The 22,905-nt window shown below is 44.5% G+C and overlaps 2 protein-coding genes across 4 annotated transcripts; one reads left to right on the top strand and one right to left on the bottom strand.

Annotated features, from left to right (window-relative positions):
* Nucleotides 1-34: 34 nt before the first annotated feature.
* Nucleotides 35-11,836, bottom strand: clgn (calmegin). Its single transcript, XM_052083406.1, has 15 exons — nt 11,534-11,836; nt 8,242-8,490; nt 8,075-8,148; nt 7,029-7,087; nt 6,739-6,880; nt 6,489-6,570; nt 6,104-6,296; nt 5,196-5,385; nt 4,975-5,088; nt 4,144-4,300; nt 3,676-3,891; nt 3,472-3,588; nt 3,249-3,396; nt 3,009-3,178; nt 35-1,153 (listed from the first exon to the last, which is right to left on the bottom strand). The coding sequence occupies exons 2-15, from the start codon at nt 8,488-8,490 to the stop codon at nt 1,082-1,084; spliced, it is 1,983 nt and encodes a 660-aa protein (XP_051939366.1). The 5' UTR covers nt 11,534-11,836; the 3' UTR covers nt 35-1,081.
* Nucleotides 11,837-13,103: 1,267 nt separating this feature from the next.
* exosc9 (exosome component 9) lies at nt 13,104-21,974 on the top strand. Of its 3 annotated transcripts, none has more exons than XM_052083345.1 (12): nt 13,104-13,263; nt 13,415-13,509; nt 16,262-16,381; nt 16,562-16,664; nt 16,743-16,880; nt 16,974-17,056; nt 19,226-19,358; nt 19,437-19,525; nt 19,616-19,762; nt 19,850-20,010; nt 20,116-20,194; nt 21,376-21,974. In XM_052083345.1, exons 1-12 carry the CDS (start codon nt 13,198-13,200, stop codon nt 21,437-21,439), a joined length of 1,278 nt encoding a protein of 425 aa, XP_051939305.1. In that variant the 5' UTR covers nt 13,104-13,197; the 3' UTR covers nt 21,440-21,974. The 3 variants fall into 3 exon arrangements, with proteins under 3 accessions (XP_051939305.1, XP_051939304.1, XP_051939303.1); XM_052083344.1 differs by having other exon boundaries at nt 19,847-20,010; nt 20,119-20,194; XM_052083343.1 differs by having other exon boundaries at nt 19,847-20,010.
* Nucleotides 21,975-22,905: the final 931 nt, after the last annotated feature.

Genomic DNA, 22,905 nt, shown 5'->3' with positions numbered 1-22,905 from the left:
CATGAGATAATGACTACACCTGAGACAGATGCTCTAATATTAAATATTTTATTTTCAAGAGCAATGTGCCGTTTGCAAACAGATGTCAACGGGGATATGGTATACGCCAATGTCTGGCGGGAACTTTACAAAAGCTTTTGAGATTTGGGGTGGAGGGGGGCTTTGTCTTCCAAGGGCATGTTGTAAATGTTGCAAAAGGCGTTGCTTTTGCAAAATGATGCTCACAGAACTGGCAAGGCATTCACAGTTGGTGCTCGACTCAAACAGACGCACGCACACACCCAAGATTCATACATGACATAATTACGATGAGCCTCCAGCCATTGGACAAGAATATTTTGTTACCCGTTAAAGGAATGCACTTGTGTACATGGATAAAAAAATTCTGTGCTCGGCGGGAAAAAACGTTTTGGTGTATTGTCCTTAAGCGGAGGTCTGTGCATGACAGCGTACCCTTCAAGTTAATCATCAATCTATACGAGCAGAACATTTTAAACTAGAGATATTGATCTCTAAATTGTCAATATAAAGACACAAAACTAAACGCTCAAATGAAACGATTGACAGAAACCTATGAGGTCCCTTTTCTTCACTCTTCCGACCGAAACTCTTACAAATGGGGGGAAAAAACTCAACAAGGTTAGGAACTTTGTGTCCTTATACGTGTTCTTGGAAGCAATGAACATGAAAGCTGACAGTCCAGATGCTGTACACTGCCTTTACTCTGAATAGATTGATGACGAGAGCGAGAAAGAACGACATAGTGACAACCGCATGGTAGGCTGCCAGGCAATAGTTGCACAAGGCAAAGAAAGAATGAATATTTCGAAGCAGACTGCATAAGGGAAAAAAAAAGTAGTAATGCACAAAGTACTCGAAATGCAAAGGCGAGATGAGGAGGAGCCCCGGCTGTAGTTTGTCGCAGAAGGATGAACGATAATGGGATAACCCGGGATATACTGGAGGCTACCGGGAGATTGTGTGGAGGAAATGCACGTTCAGTCCAGCTCATGGAGGAACGATGGCGCTTCCACGTTGTCCCTGCAGGGGGAGTTGGGAGACGGTAGGTGTCGCCGTCACCTCAGTCTTTTCGTACCCTCCTCTTCCTCACGGATTGTTTGTTGCTCTCCACAGCGTCGCTGTCTCCGTCGGGCTGGAAGGAAGGACACGGTGAGTAAAATGAAACGGTGATAATGCACCCAATGCTGTCGAGGGTCACATGGGCCGCCCATGAATACAAAACGATGCCTTCAAATAAATGCAACTTCGACCATTCATTCATTCATCTTCCGAGCCGCTTGATCCTCACTAGGGTCGCAGGGGGTGCTGGAGCCTATCCCAGCTGTCTTCGGGCAGTAAGCGGGGGACACCCTGAATCGGTTGCCAGCCAATCGCAGTGCACACAGACACGAACAACCATTCGCACTCACACTCACACCAAGGGACAATTTAGAGCAGGCATGTCCAAAGTCCGGCCCGCGGTCGAATTTCATCCGGCCCTCGGCCCCTGTCATAAAATCAGTGCCGTCTGGCCCGCAGGTTGGGTGCAATGGAACACGTGTTGCATTGACTGAGGTCTCGTCGACTGGTGAGTGATGTTTCATAGAGTACTGCTTCCCTCTAGTGGCTAAATGAGTAATAGCATTCACTAAATACAATACAATACAATACAATACATGCTGATTTATATAGCGCTTTCACAACAGCGGCAGCTGTAACAAAGCGCTTTACAAAACAGTTAACATAAAGTAAAATAATAAACACAACACATAACATAAAACACGGACAGTCGTGCAGTCCTAACCACTTTTCCGTCACTCGCTTTGTTGTTTGAAGCGGTTTGAGATAAAAGAGGAGAGAATCAAAGTGTCCTTTAACCACTGGATCAGAGACGTCATGCTCAAAATGTGCACATGTCGGCTACAAGCTAAGTTTCAAAGTCAACAAGAAGCTGTAGCATCCATTGACGAAAAAAGACATTGGTTCACTTCTCCTGTCCCATGGAAATCCATTTCAATTGCAAGCGGCGACTCACGGTTCCAAATACGCATCGGCGCTCTGCACCAACGCTCCTCTCTCCTCGTCCTCAACTTCAGCAGCCATCCATACAGCCGCACCAACGCCGACTGTACAACAGCGCCGACATAGCCACTGAACAAAACGGGGTTGTGAAAAATGCTGCCCATTACTGGCGCAAAAAACACAAGCGCCCCAGGTCTGTCCAGCACCGTCAGTCAATGGCGCCGACATTCCTCCCAATCAAAATCTGTGCTGGTACAGGCGTGCTGCCGAGAAGGCGCAACCACCAAGCACAGATACTGCTTCTTTGACGAATGTCGTGGCCAAAAAGCACTGAAAACAGTCCATATCAGGTCCACACGATGAAACAACAAACATGTGACAAAACAAAAGACAAAAACAGCAAAAAAGAACAAAAAAATGAGTAATAGCATTTAGACACTAGAGGGCATCACGAGTTAACAAGACATCACTCCGTGTTTATATTGACTGATATGTCATATTTCAAATTCCTGTTTCAAATGAACCAAAAGAAATTCTTAAGATTGTTGAAATTAAAATAAAAATGGAAATGTGAAACAGACTGGCTTACTAAAATTTGTTGAACAATATTGTTGTTCAATGTTAAGAATGTCATCCAAGGTCGGCCCCCCGACATTTTACCACATAAAATCTGGCCCCGTTGGCAAAAAGTTTGGACACCCCTGATTTAGAGTGTTCAATCAGCCTTGCCACGCATGTATTTGGAATGTGGGAGGAAACCGGAACACCCGGGGAAAACCCACACAGGCCCGGGGAGAACATGCAAACTCCACACACGGAGGCCGGAGCTGGAATCGAACCCGGTACCTCTGCACTGTGAAGCCGACGTGCTAACCACTGGACTAGCGGGCCGCCGCAACTTCGACCAATCGATTTTCAATCTAATTTCTGGATTGCAGACCACAATGAATCCTTTTCTGGGGTACAGATGTCACTTTTCCACTTACCTCCTCCTCTTCAAATTGTCTCTCGGGAGCTTTGCTTTCTTCTTCCTCCTCTTCCTCCTCCTCCTCCTCTTCCTCCTCCACCTCCACTTCTTCCTCTTCTCCACCACGCTCAATGTCACAATCCCCCTCTGGTTGGTCACCTCTTAGATTTGTCGCATTCTCAGCCTCTGCTGTAGTTTGAATGTACAGCGTGTTTGAGTAAATGGGGAAAACCAACATTGGTCGAGGTGTCCGTCTCACCTGCAGGCGCTTCAGCGTCCGCGGCCTCAACATCTTCATCATCCTTGTCTGCACCAGCTGCTGCCTCTTCTTCCTCATCTTCCTCATCCTCTTCTTCTATGTCAGCCTGTGGCACATCCACTTTCTTGTACACGTAGTCATCGGGTTTCTGTAAGAAATTTGGGAGGGGGGATTAATATTGTGCAGATAAACATAAACGTTTGGACTTAATAGCTCACGGTACCTTAGGCCAGCAGAAGAGCACAACAAGACCCACTGGCAGACCGACCGTCAGGACGTAGACCACCCAGAGCCACGGGCGCTCCTCTGCTGCAATCATCAACTGGGCAAAAATCCCAGGCTGAAGGGAGGACAAGTTGGGCCCTTGTTAATAGGACCACAGTGCATGCGCACTCATTGTTCGAATGAGGCGCGCGTTAACGCTAACCTCATTAGCACTGGCCACGAGCTTCTTCAAACCCCAGCTGTCCGAGGCCCAGCGATCGGCGACTTCCTTGCGGGACGTGACGATGAAGTTGTCGAAGTAGATGTCGGAAGTCATCGACCACAGTTCTAAGCCCACTGCTTTGAAAGGCGTCATTTTAAATGGCTGCAGGTCTTCAAAATAGTCAGGGTTCAGAACTTTACGTGGCTTCCAGGACCCCTTTGATGAAAAAGCAAGAATGAAATAAAAGATGAACATCACTTATTCTCATGAGATTGCAACGCCTGTGATGATCTGTTGGTTGTACATAAATTCATCATCGCAAGAGCGTGGCAGATTGCTGGTCTAGTCGACCATCTTTGATAGCTATTTGCGCCAACAATTCAATTCCGCACCCGTTTTTGCACGCGCAAACCTTTCGTAAACCAAGCCCGCAGGAAAACAAAGCAAAGTCAAGCAGCTGGTGGTTACCTGATAGTTGGGGTTGTCTACCAGTGGCGCTTTCCACTTGCCCTTGTACTGAGGGTTGTTTATCATGGGGCGCTTCCACGGCCCACACCCTGGAGCACTTTCACATGCTGGGTTGGGGATCTGCAGAGCCTCCCATTCTCCATCCATATCTTTATCCCTACACACAGCAGAGTTGTCAGGCGACATAGTTCCGCAGCATAAATGATGAAACGATAAAAGAATACCGGGGCGGCCCGGTAGTCCAGTGGTTAGCACGTCGGCTTCACAGTTCAGAGGTACCGGGTTCGATTCCGGCTCCGGCCTCCCTGTGTGGAGTTTGCATGTTCTCCCCGGGCCTGCGTGGGTTTTCTCCGGGTGCTCCGGTTTCCTCCCACATTCCAAAAAAACATGCATGGCAGGCTGATTGAACACTCTAAAAATTGTCCCTAGGTGTGAGTGTGAGTGCGAATGGTTGTTCGTCTCTGTGTGCCCTGCGATTGGCTGGCAACCGATTCAGGGTGTCCCCCGCCTACTGCCCGGAGACAGCTGGGATAGGCTCCAGCACCCCCCCCCCCCCCCCCCCCCGCGACCCTAGTGAGGATCAAGCGGCTCGGAAGATGAATGAATGAATGATTGTTTCCTGAGCAACAAATTGCCACTAGATAGTGCCAGAGCATTATCTTTTTTTTTTTTTTTGCTTTGGCCTGTGCTCCAAAGAACAAATCGTTCCGTTTTTTTTTTTTTCACAATCGATCTTGCAAAAGAGAAAAGGTGCATTCCTGAATGCCCAACTGCATGGATGCTGCGCTTCACCGTATGGTTTTGTTGCAAACGTGTTCACAATCTACTTGCCAGTCTTCCGGTTTCTCAGAATTCGGATCGGAGATGAATTCAGGTTCCTCGTCCAGCCAGCCCTCAGGCTGCACTGCATCTGGGTCTTCAATCTTTGCGGGTGCATCCTCATCCCTGACACAAAGTCGTTTTTTTACTACAAATCCACACGTCATTTGGCGACATTTCAACATGGCAGTTTGCAGGCCAAGTTGCTTCTACTCGTGTGGATGGATGTTCACCAGTCGTCAGGCTTGACGGCGTCGGGGTCGGGAATCTTGGCCCTCTCATCCCAGTCCTCTGGCTTGGAGTCGTTTGGATCGTCGATCTCTTTGGGCGGGTTGACTGGAGGCACCACGTCGTTCAGCAGGTTCCCGCGGCTCACGCTGAACTGGTCGATGAACATCTCGTAGCTGTTGTCTGGGTTCAGGACTGGCAACGGAGGAACAGACAGACGTGCATTACTGATATTTGACTTTGTAAGTGAAAGTATTTTCATGTCATGAGGGTTATTTGATACTTTTGAGGGGAAAAGTAGTGGTGGCTGGGAATGAGTTAAGTGGAGTGAGTTCTCGATGCAAGTGCACAGGGACAGCGGTTACTACAACGGACAGCTGATTATGTCATCAGGTTACAGGGGGCATGAACGGCTTGTACGCCCGGTATTAGCGATTAAAAAAATCAGCATTTTTTTTTGTTCTAATAAACACAGTAAGGGCGGCCCGGTAGTCCAGTGGTTAGCACGTGGGCTTCACAGTGCAGAGGTACCGGGTTCGATTCCAGCTCCGGCCTCCCTGTGTGGAGTTTGCATGTTCTCCCCGGGCCTGCGTGGGTTTTCTCCGGGTGCTCCGGTTTACTCCCACATTCCAAAAATATGCGTGGCAGGCTGATTTAACACTCTAGGTGTGAGTGTGAGTGCGAATGGTTGTTCGTCTCTGTGTGCCCTGCGATTGGCTGGCAACCGATTCAGGGTGTCCCCCGCCTACTGCCCGGCGACAGCTGGGATAGGCTCCAGCACCCCCCGCGACCCTAGTGAGGATCAAGCGGTTCGGTAGATGAATGAATGAATGAATAAACACAGTACAACGTAAGACACAGAAAAGGACAACCCTAATCTTCTCCGCGTGCCGGGCCCGACATGCCACCGTACCCAAAGTGTAGAGGTGAGTCTTCTTGTCAGTGTAGTACTTCTTGAGGTCCACATCAGCCCGCTTGGCGTGCTTTTCCTCCAAATCTTTGTTCAAGGGATTCTGGTGACGGAAGATGAAGTGCAGCTTGTAGTCCTCGCCGCACTTGTCGGGTCCAAACATGATGGAGTAAGGCGTGCGGTCATGGAATTGTTCCTGAAAGGCCGGACATTAAGTGAGTTTAGAAACAATTCGAATAACATTTTAAAATAAATTAACAAAATAAATACGACTAATAACTGTGAGAGGTGTTTGTGTTATGAGGTATTGTGGTCACAAACTTATGCGGCGTGTGTAAGTAAGCTGACTGTGTCAGTCTTATGTAAGCTTGACAACACGTTTACGCACCAGATTGACATCACCCGTGTCGGAAAGCAGTTTAATGTAAGCCCCGCCGCAGTCAATGCCATCCTGGAAATTCACTTCATACCTAGACAAACAAAAACGTATCGACCAAGCAATTACATTCCATACATTTGGCCAAGTGGGAATACATTTGTTCATAAACAAACTGCGTTGTTGGAAATCAAGAAAGCATCGCGGGCATAAACACCCAAAGGCAAATAGACCGTATATGCATTCCTTTGTGTGTACTGACTGTACGACAAGGGGTTCATCCTGGAAGACGAAAGGTTTGTCCAGCATGGCGGCGATGGCATGATGCTTGGCGCGGGATTTGAGCACCAAGCCTTGGTCTCCTGGAATCTTGTTTTCCTTCAGCTGTTCCACAGCCCACTTTCCTACATTTAGCACACACAGCAAATCAACTGTCTTTTTTTTTTTTTTTTTTTTTCAAGGCGCAAATGGCTGCATGCTTTGTGGGACCCACGAGGACCCACGAGAACACACACACACACACACACGGTTCAAGTGAAGATCGAAACAAACCATCATATTTGGCGATGTCATCATCTGCATCTTCCTTCACTGTTTTGGACAACTGCCATCTAAGGAGAACACAAACAAACAATAAAATGACGACAACTCGTGCTTGTTTTAGATATATTTGTTTATTATTTAGCAGCACGGTGGCCGAATGTGAGTGCGGGTTCAAATCTAGGCTCCGGCTTTGCTTTGTAAAGTTTTGCAGAACAATAATTCCAATCGGGCGGCCCGGTAGTCCAGTGGTTAGCATGTGGGCTTCACAGCGCAGAGGTACCGGGTTCGATTCCAGCTCTGGCCTCCCTGTGTGGAGTTTGCATGTTCTCGCCGGGCCTGCGTGGGTTTTCTCCGGGTGCTCCGGTTTCCTCCCACATTCCAAAAACATGCACGGCAGGCTGATTGAACACTCTAAATTGTCCCTAGGTGTGAGTGTGAGTGCGAATGGTTGTTCGTTTCTGTGTGCCCTGCGATTGGCTGGCAACCGATTCAGGGTGTCCCCCGCCTACTGCCCGGAGACAGCTGGGATCGGCTCCAGCACCCCCCGCGACCCTAGTGAGGATCAAGCGGCTCGGAAGATGAATGAATAATTCCAATCGGTTGAAAGCATAACATGTGTTCACTTTTCAGCATCGCTAAACCGATTAGATGTACTGCAAAGCATGCGAAGCACTTCCCGTAGAAAGGACAGACGCTCACTCTTTCCTATATCATTACGTTACGAGATACCTACAAGGATAACAATTGGACTTAAAAGAACCGTTAAATGTGTAATAGTTTGCCGCGAGTCCTTTCCACAAACTTTTTACTTTTCAAAGATAAGGAAATACAAGAGCTCCTCCAGCTAACGCCACGGGCATCAACTCTGCTTTAAGTTTGAACACGCTTCTCATTTTCTCCGTTTGTCATTATATGTTGAAACAGTTGTGCTCGTCGGTTTACAAAACCTCGGGGTCTGTAATCTCATGAGCGCAACTGCGCATGCTGACCAGAGGTTCACGTGCCACTTTACAGCAAAAGCCAAAGTGCTGCTCGCATTCAGATGAGAGATTTACCTGTCAAGAGAGCCATCATCAAACGTCTCAACAAAGTGCACATCTCCAGTGGGCACGGGAGTCTCATATGTCACCTAGGAAGCCAACATCAATCAAATGGGTTAACAGGTAGCAATTTTCACATTTCTTCCAGTCCCGCTTTTAGTGTCCAATTATTCTTTACGCACTTGGAAGGACACCTTGTCACTGGCTGTGGTTTTATGGTCTGTTTCTTTTGCCTTATTTTCCTCAACGTCCTCCTCCTCCTCCTCCTCCTCCTCCTCAGTGACTAAAGGCTCCATTTCCTCTTCGTCCAAGCCAATCTCTTCATCAACATCCAATCGCTCAACTTCAGACTGCTTTTGGGCCATTACCAGTGCCACGGTCAGGAAAAAGAGAAACGGCATCCGCCCCATCCAGCGCCTGTCCAGCTTCATCTTTATAAATAGAAATGAAACAGGGCGGTGGTTATGTGAGAGGGCAACAACACTGGAAATGTAACACTCAACACAAAGCGCATACAAGGATGCAGGGCTGGGAAATGGTTGTAAAAAAAAAAAGGGAGCTTGCCATCACATCAGCACATTGAGCACTCGATCTGCTTGGATTAAAATAGCTCATTTTCTTCCCCAAACAGCTCTTCCATCACACATTGTGTATCCAATAAGCGCACAACCTCAAAAAGGTGTTCTGGATTTCATTCTTTGCTAACTGCAACAGTGGATGGTGCATGTGAGGTTTGACCAAATGGCTTTTGACGCCGGCTTCCTTCCGCTTGCCAAAAAAAAGCATGCATGTTCACTTGAATGGCAGCCGGTCTCCAGTGTCATCTGCCCTCTCTCAGGGTCTCGGGATCCGTTGCTCCAGCACACCGTGATCCAAAACAGCGTCAAAGGCATGTTAGGCTGGCTGCCTCTAAAATGCAAAGCTCTATTATATTCAGAAAAAGGTTTGAAACGTTGGACAACCGGATGGAGTGGACATTTGAGGAATTTCTCAGTTAATCAAATGTCCAGATTGTTTTTATCTTCAATGGCTTTAGAGCTACTCGCCACGGCGTTTTATTGAGCTGAGCTGCGCGATCGATTGTAATGTCCATTTTTAATAATGATTTTCAAGTCGGGTCACCATTAGGATACAAAAGAACCTGTCAATCAAATAAACAATGGCTGATTTATTTGATTATTTCAATTAACCAGCTGATCACATCAATCTCTTGAGAGTTTATCATTCATCATTTCAAACAGACAGACAGGTCAATCCTTATGATCGTGTTGAGGCCGACGGAGAAGGCCTTGAAGGCCCTGGCTGCATGCCGCTCAGCTAGCTTAAAGGCTAATTTTACAATAGCAGTGTAGATTACTAACTGCTAGTAGATACTGTACAAATGGGCAAATTTACTGATAGTTTCAAGTAATAACATAGACCTTGTCATATTCTTCTCATTGTACAAAATAGAGCTCAGTCATTTTATATCGAGACTTTAGCAAATTGGTTCAAGTTCACTTACCGAGTCAAAACACAGGGTGGGGGGGGGGGGGGGGGGACGGTGCCGACTTGTGTCTCAGAAATTGGATGAGTGCAGGTGCAAATGCGGAGCTTAATTATTTACATCCGCGGAGTTAATCAAACACTATATGAAAGAGCACTTACTCTAGACACAATTTAACTCTGAAAATGTTAAAATTACACTTTGGGGGAAATGTCACCCTCAAATCAGTCGAATTTTGGATGTTTAAATAACTGCTTGATTGATTTTAGTCTGTTAGGTAGAATAAATAAATAACCTGCCATAACCCTTGCATCCTTTGATATTCTTTTACGTTGCCAACAAAGAACAATTTTCCGACACCACGAATTTAAGAGTCTTGAATGAGCCCAACGTTCATGACATGCAGGAGGAAGCTGGGACATGGAGTTGTTCCCATGCAAGCACATGCACGTTCAAACTTTGGAAGTATTGCAACAAACATGTAAACGATTCTCCCACCGGGCTCCCAACAAAGTTCACTTCTCTTGGTGAAATACAGTAACTACAAAGCAGGTGATACAGTAGACAACACAGATTTTTTAATGTGTCACTTGAACACTTAACTATTGATTCATTAATTAACCATTACGAATGTGACACTATTGCGTCATTACTTTCTGCCCATCATTTAGGGAAAAAAAGCCGTTCATATTCCCCAAAAATACAACAGATGGCTGCACGAAATTGGAAAAACATGCATTCTGGGGGTTGACCATTGTGATGTTTAACATGGACCGCAAGAAATAACTTATCTACATCTACACACACACACGCACACACACACACACACTATATATATATATATATATATATATATATATATATATATATACACATACATATAGTATATACATGTGTATATACACACACATAGATAGATAGATAGATAGATAGATAGATAGATAGATAGATAGATAGATAGATAGATAGATAGATAGATAGATAGATAGATAGATAGATAGATAGATAGATAGATAGATAGATAGATAGATAGATAGATAGATAGATAGATAGATAGACAATACACACACATATATATATATATATATAAAACAGTGATCCCTCGCTATTTCGGGGGGGGGGGGGCTCGCTACTTTGCGGATTTTCGTTTAGCGCGGGTGGTTTTGGTCCCTATTCACCGCGCGAAATGAGGGATTACTGAATATATACAGTATATGAAGTCCAAGACGGCGCCCGAGTAGGCAGGCGTCGGCAAGTGCTCCCATGACACTTGCTTTTATTTTGTTTTTTTGTGTTTGTTTTGTCACTTTGTGTTTTCTTATTTTTGTGTGTGTTGGACAAACGATACAACTTTATTTGGACTGCTTGACAAACATCAGAGAAAATTCCGTTTTCTACATCTTAAAAACAAGATTTTTGTTCACACAATGAATTTGACAGACTGGTTTTGAATCTATCAAACGAGTGAAAGTGGAAATCTAAACAGCACAGATGTGAATGATTGACCAGCACATTCCACAATCAGCCCCGCAATGGTGTGCGCGTACTTGGCCCAGCATCTCTATCCAGCCCAATGAGTAAGCAAGCTATTGGCGAAACAACACAAGAGCCTCGAAGTCCTCGGACAGACCATTGAGCTAACATGGCTGCCTGTGAAAACTGCGACCTCCAAGCTGTGCCGAGATGAAGGCTTTCTGCAGACGCACCTGCTCCTCTCCAGCCAATGTGTCCTCATCACCACAACAGCTAGAAAGAGCGTGCCGCAAAGCGGTCTAGTACAGGCTTATCTTCTAAAACGTCGCGTCATAAAGACACTGCCTGACTCAGGAAATAACTCAAAAGCAAACCGACCCGCCATACAACGTGTGAAGTCCAAACTATGGTTTTAGAAACATATTTCGTACACACACAACAGTTAGCTCGCTTTATTCGCAGCGATGTCGAGGGAAGGTGAAGGAGAGATGGAGAATGAAGGAGAGCGCACAGACCTCGCGCCTTGTTGTCGCCGAATAATCCTCGCCAAACTGCTCCTCGCACCAACAACAATAAATGAAGAAATGAAAACGGACGATTGTATTGCGCGAGGCGCTAACAAAACTAAACTACGGCGTGTCTGCGAACGCACACTTTGAAATGACGTACGGGATCCACCGTTGACAGCTCGGGCCATGAAAGAATGTAACGGTTCGAGTGCTAACAAATGCGCATGCGCATTTATGTAGATGCTCACTGTTGGGCTTCGAAACGAAACGCCTTTCCCCGTTTCATCCAACAGCCAATATTCAACATAGGAGGCAGTTCAGGAAGTTCATTGTCAGTCACAAAAAGCATTTCACAAATAGTATATTCTTTAGTTGTTGTTAAAAAAAATCACGATCACTAATGGCGAATTGATACATTTTGGTGCCCCCCCCGCCGGTCCACTGGTGTTTACGTCATGCACACTGTGACAGTGGCATCTCAGACCCCGGCGCCAGGGACAGAATTATCCAATCTTTTCAACACCACCAACCGGAAATGGTCAGAGCAGATGCACTCTCAGAAAGGAAGTGGTAGGAATTGCACTCAGACCAACTGGAAAAATGCGCATTAACGGCGTTTCTTGAAGACACTTTTTTTTGTGACGATCAATCAACGTAACTAATTATCACTGTTAGTTTATTCCGTAAAACAGTGAGTTCTATACTGTAATAGTGACTCTCAGACCACGTGGTATAACGCTCATCAACGACGCTTACTACCAGGACTTCCACCTACTCTTTTTGTGAGGACCGGGGAGCGTCACATGATCATATTTAAAACCCACAGTTAAATATTTACATTATATTTATTAATATAATTTCCTCTGACCAGTTATTGTTGGATGCCCTTCGATTGGCTGGCAACCAGTTCAGCGTGTACCCCGCCTCCTGCCCGAAAACAGCGGGATGAACGGATTAGAAAATGGATGGTTGGATGAATGTACTCTTAACAGGAACAAATCACTATATTTTCAAAATCAGATTGATTCAAACATTATTTTACTGAAGGACTTATTCAACTGTAATGGTCAATTCCTTCATTATTGGTTAACGGGAAACGCATTTCGTGTTGAATTTAAATAATTTCATTCTGGAATGAATTCTAACCAGTGGAATATTAAGAATTATTGAAGTCTATTAAAACAAAATGGTGAACCAGTACTTTCTAGTAACCTCGATATACTCTAAACGATATTGACATTCTGAGCAGTAAATGTTCCAACAAACACATTATATATGTACTTTTCAAAATTCCATTAATTCTTTTTTGATGGAGGTCAATAATTATTTCAAAACTGTTGATTATTTAAAAAAAAAAGAATATGCACTTTTTTTTACACTGCTGTCTGCAGCCAACTCGAAATTGGAAAAATAAAGTTGAATATACGAACATGAAATACAGAAGTCCTGAAAAAAAACACGATATTCATTTTTTGGTTCATTTGGTTCACAAAAGATGGTGCGCGAAATAGTATTTATTGAACAGCGAACAAGAAAACGCCGAACCATTGTTTTGTGTGACGTAAAATGTGTTTCCGGGTTAAAGTTCACAACAATAATAATGGCGGTGGCATGCTGTTGGTAAGCATGCAGTCGGAGTTTTAACGTAGGCTATAAACGAATAGAACAGAATGAAGGAGACTCCTTTGTCAAATTGCGAGCGAGATTTCTTGCTTAAAGCCATCCAAGAGAAAAAGGTAAATATTGCTAGTTCGTTTTGGAAACACATGAATCCGACAAAGCATAGCCAATGTTTTTGTACGTATTTCGCGGATAAAACGTCAACTGTGCTGTTGTATCGTGTATATGGAGTCATGTGTACATGGAGCGATGCATTTCTTCCTGCAGCGCCTGGATGGACGGCAGACTTATGACTACAGGAAATTAAAGATCATGTTTGGGACTGACTTTGGATGCTGCTTCGTGGAACTGGGCAAAACGAGGTGAACGACTGGCCACAAATAGCATGTTTAAATGTTATTCTATTTAAAATGTGATATTGTTCCCAGTGATGGCAATTATGTTGACCTGTTTTGACTGCAAGTGAAAAATGAAATTCATTCTGTTTTCCATCCAGAGCAACAGTAAAGGTTCATTTCTCAATCCTCTCAATGTATGCACACAAACCTTGATTGCCATTTCAAGTCGTGATGGAACAGGGTCAGTCAGCATTTGTATAAATCACTGAAATAATACCACTTTAGTTTGGTTTTGCCTGGTTCCTTGATTGAATCCGTTCGTAGTCAATGTGTCGATAAGGATATGGTACGAAATTAATCTATTCATCTGGCCATCCGGTGTTCCCAACTTGAAAAAGGGACTTTTCAAACAATTGCTTATTGATTATGCTAACGAATAAAGAGGCAATGAGGATTTTATTCATATTTATGAAGAAACAATCTTTTCTCCAATGTGCTTGGGCTGTCTGTTTCTCTCTTTGGAAATACGGTCTCCGGCCATTGAGAAAAACCTACACAGGATGCAGGGGTGCAAAATACACTGTACCTGTGCAGCCATCTCGTTACCTGTGCATCCCGCGTCCTAGACGCATAATTTTCCTGCGGGGCGCACTGTTCCAAATAATGTGTGTTTTTGGGATGCAAGGACATTTCTCAGTCAAAACAACGACAAAAAAAAAAATTACGGTAAATCTTTTTTTCCAGCCACGATCGCAGTTTGACCATCGCCGCCATTGTTGTTTTGATCTCGCGTTAAGTAATCTCACGTGACGAGATTTCCGTTCTCGCGAGATGAGATTGGCGAGATCGGCCTTCACCTGGCGGGAAGCAGACGATTGCCAAGTTGTGTAACGTTAAAACAACTGTTGCGAACAAGTGTTGCGAAAGTTTATTGCAGAAATATCACAGAGGAAGCATAATAAGATAATAAGTTGCGATAATAAGTTGACTTTGAGAAAGCCTTGCATCATTGGAAACAGAGTAAAAAGAAGAGAATTTATGAACTCAAAGACTGAACCATGGGATGCAATAAGTAGCTATTTCTCAGCAAATCTTGAATGGCTGAATTATTAATTTTTTTGCAGCATTTGTTTTAAGAAATAAACCTGTTATCAAAGTATATTGTTGTCATTTGTGTTAATAGCATATGCAATTGAATAAGTAGACCATTTCATAATTCAAAATTTGGGACTCTCTAAGAGCATAATGGGACTCATACTTTCGAGCCGCTTCTCCTCCACATCGAGAGGAGCCAGATGAGGTGGCTTGGGCATCTGATTCGGATGCCTCCTGAGCGCCTCCCTGGTGAGGTGTTCCGGGCATGCCCCACCGGGAGGAGACCCCGAGGAAGACCCAGGACACGCTGGAGAGACTATGTCACCCAGCTGGCCTGGGAACGCCTCGGTATCCCCTGGGGAGAGCTGGAAGAAGTAGCTAGGGAGAGGGAAGTCTGGGCTTCCCTGCTAAAGCTGTTGCCCCCGCGACCCGGCCCCGGATAAGCGGTAGATGATGGATGGATACCATTGAATGAGCACTGACAAGAATGCACCATTGGCTGCCTTTGAAAACACTTGCAATTGTTTGCAGCTCAATGGGATCGGGGCTTTACTCCGAGAGATTTACTGAAATAGTTTATTTAGTTGGCTGCATGAAGGAATAACCACCTTTGTCACGGGCAAATATTGTATGTTCATCAATCGCACCAACACTCGAGCCATTTCCCGAACCAGTGATGTCTCGCACGTCATCTATGACATCACTCATCTCTAAGGGAATCACGGCATACGATCTTCAAGCATCACATTTTCTCTCGAAAGCACAGCACCTACTAAATACTCACTATTCTTTGGTTTAACCCTCTTAGTGCACCGCTTGCGATAAATGTAAAATGATGTCTTTGAATCAAAGGCAAAGGCATTCAGAAAAACACGAGAGAGCTGAAACTTATGGAGGGGTTCTAAAATGGCCTAAATTTCATGACGTCACCGGCTGATAATTCTCAGGCATTGCAGCAATAATAAAAAACGTTTTGATACCTTAATCTTCACAATTTACATATTTTGCACCATAGAGACCCATTATAATTCATATTTTTGAATGCATCGTAAACCTAATGTGTATACATGCATTTCATGCGATTTTTACGTCAATCGCTTTGTTTTTGCTTGGACAGACGTAAGCATGCCACATTGTTGGGTTGAGGTCATTCCAATTTTGCGACTTTAGGTGGGGCCAGAGGATCGCAAATGAGTTTGCCTTTTTGCAGGAGGCTTCAAACCAATGCATTTTACATGAACACGTCCGGTCGGGATTGTTAGTAGGGCTTGGTTGGGACCTCCAGACACAATTTTTTTTTCCCTTTTGCAAAAAATAAAGAATAAAAAATCCCAAAGAACTAATAAAAACTATATATGTATGGATAGCACAGATGCCTCTGAACATTTTGAGTGTTTGAAAAAAAAAAGAATGTTTTTATAACACAAAATACATCATTACAAAAATTGTAAAATGCGTAACTTAAGGCCTTTTTAATTTGGAGCACACAAGGGTTAAAGACAAAAAAACCCAACCCTTCTGCATCACTGTATTTTCAAAATGCTGAACATGTTTCTTGGGTTGTGCTCATCAAGCATTCCATTAACGCTTTTTCTCCCACATAACCCGTTTCAGGTCATGCATGATCTGATCTTGTCAACATATCCGTACATCTATTTTGTGATGCTTTTGCTTGTTACAGGGTAATGGCTCAGGTATCCTGTGAGCTGGTGGCTCCCAAAGAGAACCGACCAAATGAGGGAATCATGTTTTTCAATATAGAGCTGTCACCCATGGCTTCACCTGCATTCGAACAGGGCAGGTAAAGAAAAAAAAAATGACAACTCATTTGTTTGCGTAATTGTACTCTCCATTAAATGAGTGTGTGTATTTAGTTGCTGCACCTGGGGGGGATGGGGGGGCGGACGGACGGACACATATCACAAATTGCTGAGTTACTTCAGAGAAAATAAAAACGGCTCATGAATTTCTTTCTCTGAAGACAGTCAGAGTTGTCGGTGAAGCTAAACCGACAGCTGGAGAGATGCTTAAGGAACTCCAAGTGCATCGATCTGGAGTCCTTATGTGTGGTGTCTGGCGAAAAGGTAAACCTCAACAGTTGAAAAGTCAAAAGCCCTTTCTCTGTGGTTGAGTGGTGACCGTGCCACATTTCTATGAACCAGGTCTGGCAAATTCGGGTGGATGTACACATGCTGAATCACGATGGCAACCTGATGGATGCCGCCAGCATCGCCGCAATCGCCTCCCTATGCCACTTCAGACGACCTGATGTTGGCATCCAAGGAGATGAAGTCACTGTGGTGAGTCAGTAATAGTCACGGCAGTTTATAATCTTTTATTCTGAATGCCATGCTCTGTGTAGATGCTGCAACCGGTTCTTTCTGTTCCCCCAGTATAGTCCTAATGAAAGAGATCCCATTCCTCTTAGTATCTACCACATGCCCATCAGCGTCAGCTTTGCCTTTTTCCAGCAAGGGTAAGACGGCACCATATAAGACCGATTTTAAGATATAACAGTGTTTCACTCTGTTTGAAAAACACAAGAATATACGGATTGTTAAATCAGATTAATGTGAAATGATTTCCTTGAAAACAGTGTTTTAGAGTGCCACCGCAGTATCTGGTTATGAAGTACTTTCTTGTACCGGTACTGTTCCTTTTGGTTTCATATACAGCACAGTTTGTGTGTAGAGACTTACTGTAGCGGTGATCTCAGGTGGGCATGTAAAAACCCATTAGTGATTATTTCATGCTTCCTCTTGTGAAAACGGTCTAAGCTCCACAGGGGAAGGTGACAATAACTCATCCATAAACAATAACTCATCCATAATGTCACCTCTCTAAAAATGGCCATGTAAACAATTGAACAGCTTCATCCATCCATCCATCCATCCATCCATCCATCCATTTTCCAAACCGCTTGATCCTCACTAGGGTCGCGGGGGGTGCTGGAGCCTATCCCAGCCGTCTTCGGGCAGTAGGCGGGGGACACCCTGAATCGGTTGCCAGCCAATCGCAGGGCACACAGAAACAAACAACCATTCGCACTCACACTCACACCTAGGGACAATTTAGAGTGTTCAATCAGCCTGCCACGCATGTTTTTGGAATGTGGGAGGAAACCGGAGCACCCGGAGAAAACCCACGCAGGCCCGGGGAGAACATGCAAACTCCACACAGGGAGGCCAGAGCTAGAATCGAACCCGGTACCTCTGCACTGTGAAGCCGACGTGCTAACCACTGGACTACCGGGGCGCTTGAACAGCTTCATCAGTCGTAATAAATACTTCACCTTCAAAACAAAACCAAAAAAAAAAACATTGTTAGTCCTTTGCTTGTGTTATTAGAGCATAAATACTAATGCTGCATGTTGCGAACCTACAGATGACTATTCATATCTAAATTGTTGATGAACACAATGTACGACCGAATTTGGAATCCACTGCCCATTATCGACAGGCAGATCGGTGCAGCGTCTGCTGTGATGCGGACGTTGTATCGGTCTGTCGTGGTGAAGAAGGAGCTGAGCCAAAGGGCGAAGCTCTCAATTTACCGGTCGATCTACGTCCCAACCCTCACCTATGGTCACGAGCTATGGGTCGTGACGGAAAGAACGAGATCCCGGATACAAGCGGCCGAAATGAGTTTTCTCCGCAGGGTGTCCGGGCTCTCCCTTAGAGATAAGGTGAGAAGCTCGGTCATCCGGGAGGGGCTCCGAGTCGAGCCGCTTCTCCTCCACATCGAGAGGAGCCAGATGAGGTGGCTTGGGCATCTGATTCGGATGCCTCCTGAACGCCTCCCTGGTGAGGTGTTCCGGGCATGTCCCACCGGGAGGAGACCCAGAGGAAGACCCAGGACACGCTGGAGAGACTATGTCACCCAGCTTGCCTGGGAACGACTCGGGATCCCCCGGGGAGAGCTGGATGAAGTAGCTAGGGAGAGGGAAGTCTGGGCTTCCCTGCTAAAGCTGTTGCCCCCGCGACCCGGCCCCGGATAAGCGGTAGATGATGGATGGATGGATGGATGGATGGATGGATGGATGGATGGATGGATGGATGCCCATTATGAGTGTAATCCGTTCTGCGACTAAGCTTGTAAATTGCGTACCGGTAATTTACTTGCATATCAAATCACATTTCCCCATTGAAATGAAATGCCGCCTGTCTGTTCCAGGCCCCACAAAATCCAATTTTTTGGTGATATATTTTTTAAGAAATGTGGCATAGTATTGTAAATATAAAAACATAATACAACATAATAAACGGGTTTGTCAGGAAATGAACTGGTTTTATAGATTGTAATGAAACTGAAAGTCTCGCTGCCTTTAAAGTGCGTGACCTAGTGAGTAATATCAGGAGCACGAACTCCAGATCGGATTCGCCATCCACATGAATGCGGTTAGTTCAGTGTTTGTGGCTCCTCCATGCTCCTTGCGCGTGTCTTCATTTTGTATTTGTGTGTCAAAGACAGATGCAGCCTTGCTTAGACTACATTTACTTTGATTTTGTTTTTGTAAGTATTCCAAGCAAGAGATTAAATACAGCTACTTTGAATAAGCCTCGTCTCCACCTGTGCAGTGGAAATATGCAAAAGCGCAGTCAAGCCCAGTTTGATTACTGATTGTCGCCTCTTGCTTTCAATGCAGGACCTATTTGCTCGTAGATCCATGTGAACGGGAGGAGCGCGTCATGGACGGCTTGCTGATGATTGCAATGAACAAGCACCGGGAAATCTGCTCCATCCAGTCGAGTGGCGGCATCATGTTGCTCAAAGAGCAGGTTCGTGGATTTCTGTTAATGGCTTTTGGAGTTTTTACTCATTGAAAACAGCACATTGTTATCTTTCTGGCATTGAAGGTAATGAGATGCAGTAAAATAGCCAGCGTCAAAGTGTCTGAAATCACAAAACTCATCATGAAAGCTTTGGAGAATGACAAAACGGCCCGGTGAGTTGAACACACACCCGTATGTGAGCATTAAATGGTGGAAGTCCAGCTCCTATTCTGTGCTAACATTACGATATGAATGTTTTCCAGGAAGGCAGGTGGCAAGTGTGGCTTTGCAGAATCTATGCCCCAAGAGCGAATCACTGCTTTAAAAAAGGACGAGACGGCAGTAGAAATGACAGACGTGACCGAACGAGCCAATGACATTGTCCTGAACGCCGAGGTTCTTCCTCAGACGTATCTTTCATCTGACGTAAAAATGAAGGTTTTTTTTTGCTTTCTTTTGTATTTAATTGTGCAACCTTAATAAGCCAATACTAGAAGTCAGTCGCTGCTCGTGCCACTCCCAGGCATGGGACAGGTGGGCAAAGATCTTCCAAACAGCTGGGGAATCGAGGAATATGACCAAGATGAGGAGGAAGCTTTCAACAGTGATGAAGATAAGCAAACAACGATGGAGGTTGGGGAAAAACAAAAAGCACACGGTAGGGAACGTGTATTTCTTCAGTGCAACGGTGTCCAATTGAAAGTTAATTCGCATCATTTCAGCGAAGCAATTATAACTGACTTGAGTTTGCTTTTCATTCCAGAAGATGTGGTTGAGATATCTGACAGCGAAGAAGATGAAGTGGTCATACTTCAACCAGAGGCAATGGACAAAGCTCACAAGTAAGAGTTTCCTGCAATCTTGAAAGCCGCCTTTGAAGAGGTGAAAGTAACTCGCATATGTGCAAGTCTCAAGTTGTTGTCGAAAAAAAAATCAAGCAATTCACCATCAAATTCCAAGCAAGTATCATTACGTCGTTTGGGTCGGCAGTCAAGTCATACAATCCGTCAGTCACAATATATATTGGGAGTGGTAAAATTAGTTTTTAGCTTTAAAGCGGGGGTGTCCAAACTTTTTGCCAAGGGGGCCAGATTTTATGTGGTAAAATGTCGGGGGGCCGACCTTGGCTGACATTCTTTACATTGAACAACAATATTGTTCAACAAATTTTAGTAAGCCAGTCTGTTTCACATTTCCGTTTTTATTTTAATTTCAACAATCTTAAGAATTTCTTTTGGTTCATTTGAAACGGGTATATCACATGCAACTGCTTATTCACTTGACTTTTTCTTAAACGGAAGTCTCCTGAGTGCAAATTGATTGATTTGAAACATAAAATGGATCACCATGACTTTTCAATAGTCACAAAACCTTTGACTCGAACAACAGGGAAATGAACAAGCAATACACATATCCACAACTGCAAGGATCATTTGAAATATGACATATCAGTCAATATAAACACGGAGTGATGTCTTGTTAACTCGTGAGTGATGCCCTCTAGTGTCTAAATGCTATTACTCATTTAGTGAATGCTATTACTCATTTAGCCACTAGAGGGAAGCAGTACTCTATGAAACATCACTCACCAGTCTACGAGACCTCAGTCAATGCAACACGTGTTCCATTGCGCTCAACCTGCGGGCCAGACGGCACTGATTTTATGACAGGGGCCGAGGGCTGGATGAAATTCGACCGCGGGCCGGATTTGGCCCCCGGGCCGGACTTTGGACATGCCTGCTTTAAAGATTAAATGGACACAAAAAGTTTGCATTTATATGCGGGTGGGCGCACATTTGCTGACACGCTATCTTAGTCTGTTTTTACTTCCCCTTTTTAAAAAAAGATTTTCCTGTTCTCCCCATTTATTTGTACCAGGTATAGGTCACAGTAACAGTTGAAAGGGTTTGGAAAGGATTTATTTTGGTCCCATATTTGGCTGGCGGTAAACCTGATATTTGAACAGTCCATGTAGACATGTAGCTCATGTCCACTTTGTACTGAATACACTTCTCCCATACAGGAAGACAAGTTCAAGTTCCCACCTGAAGGAGCCGGCGGCATCAAAGAAACGCCACAGAAAATGAGAGAGATTTATAAAGCTTCCAGACGAATTGCATCTTTAATGTTGTTCAATAGATCGAGGGTGATGAATGTATACCTTTCACTTGATGTGTCCCCAGAAGGAAAAAAAACCGCACGGATTTAAATCGGGTGAACGGGCAGGACAAACAATGTCACCACACCATGAGATTAAATGACATGGGAACATCCTCATAACACGTCAAGAAGTGTGGGCTGTTGCCCCCATCCTATTGAAACCAAACATTGTCCATATCGTGGAGCATAGTCAATTTTGGTCTGAGAAAAAAAAAACTAATCAAAGGGCTATTCTATTTTATTTGGTCATTGGTTTATTTGGTTCTCTGAGCACAGAGAACATTATAGGCATCTGGACATAAGTCAGGATCTCCCTTCTGCTTTTGTATTTGGTTACAGGTTGCTTTACAATTATTGTCAATCAATGATGTATTTGTGATGTATGCATGATGTGATGTATAATCACAGATACTCAATGCAATTGCGCTTTTTACTCAAATATCTTATGGTATGCTCTCTCGATATACATTTTGACCAGGGTGAACAGTAGTCAATGGTTTCTCACTGCACGTTTGCAGTGTTACGGCATCTGCAGCTTGTTCTCACAATGTTATGAAGACAGTTATCCATTAACTAAGAATCAGACACTAGAGCGTCATTGGATAATAAGCTTCAGTGATCCTGAACAGCCCTTTGACGCAAAATACTTTGTTGGAGTCCATTTCACTCACTTCTCCCTGAGGGAATATTTAATCCCAACTTTTTTTTAAAGCATAAAAAAGACAAATCTGTCCTCAAAATGGCACTGAAGTCATATACCCACACAGTGTGGTTGAAAAATAATAATATCAAAAGGAATGTTCTTTCAACTCTCTTCCCCTGCCCTTCGATTCAAATTGTTCATATTCTTGCTATGAATGACACATTCTCGGATGGATTTATTCAGTACAAATCCATCCTGTTTACATTGATTGGTGTTGATCAGAACGTTTTCCCCATGCATTAAACAATGAACGTTGACAGACATTTTCTCTACCGCCTGTCCTGTTTAGGGGTCATTGGAGACTAACTGAGCTGATTTATGGCATATTTCAATATCCAATGTGCAATTTGGCCTCTTCAGTATCAGCATGTGTTAGAAATGCAGGAGACAGCCAGAACACCATGCATGCGAGTACAGGCGCTGGCATTCAAAATTCACACAGGATGCTTGATGCGAGATTCAAGCCCAGACCTGTGCTAGCAACTGCATCACTGAGCTCCGCAACAAAAGTATTTCTCTTGAATTCTGTCATATAATTTCTTAGTCCAGTGGTTAGCACGTCGGCTTCACAGTGCAGAGGTACCGGGTTCGATTCCAGCTCCGGCCTCCCTGTGTGGAGATTGCATGTTCTCCCCGGCCCTGCGTGGGTTTTCTCCGGGTGCTCCGGTTTCCTCCCACATTCCAAAAACA

Source organism: Hippocampus zosterae, chromosome 13 (genome assembly GCF_025434085.1).
Source record: "Hippocampus zosterae strain Florida chromosome 13, ASM2543408v3, whole genome shotgun sequence".
Taxonomy (NCBI): Eukaryota; Metazoa; Chordata; class Actinopteri; order Syngnathiformes; family Syngnathidae; genus Hippocampus; species Hippocampus zosterae.
The sequence above is the reverse complement of the archived record's forward strand: the minus strand, read 5'-3'. Positions and strand labels throughout refer to the sequence as shown.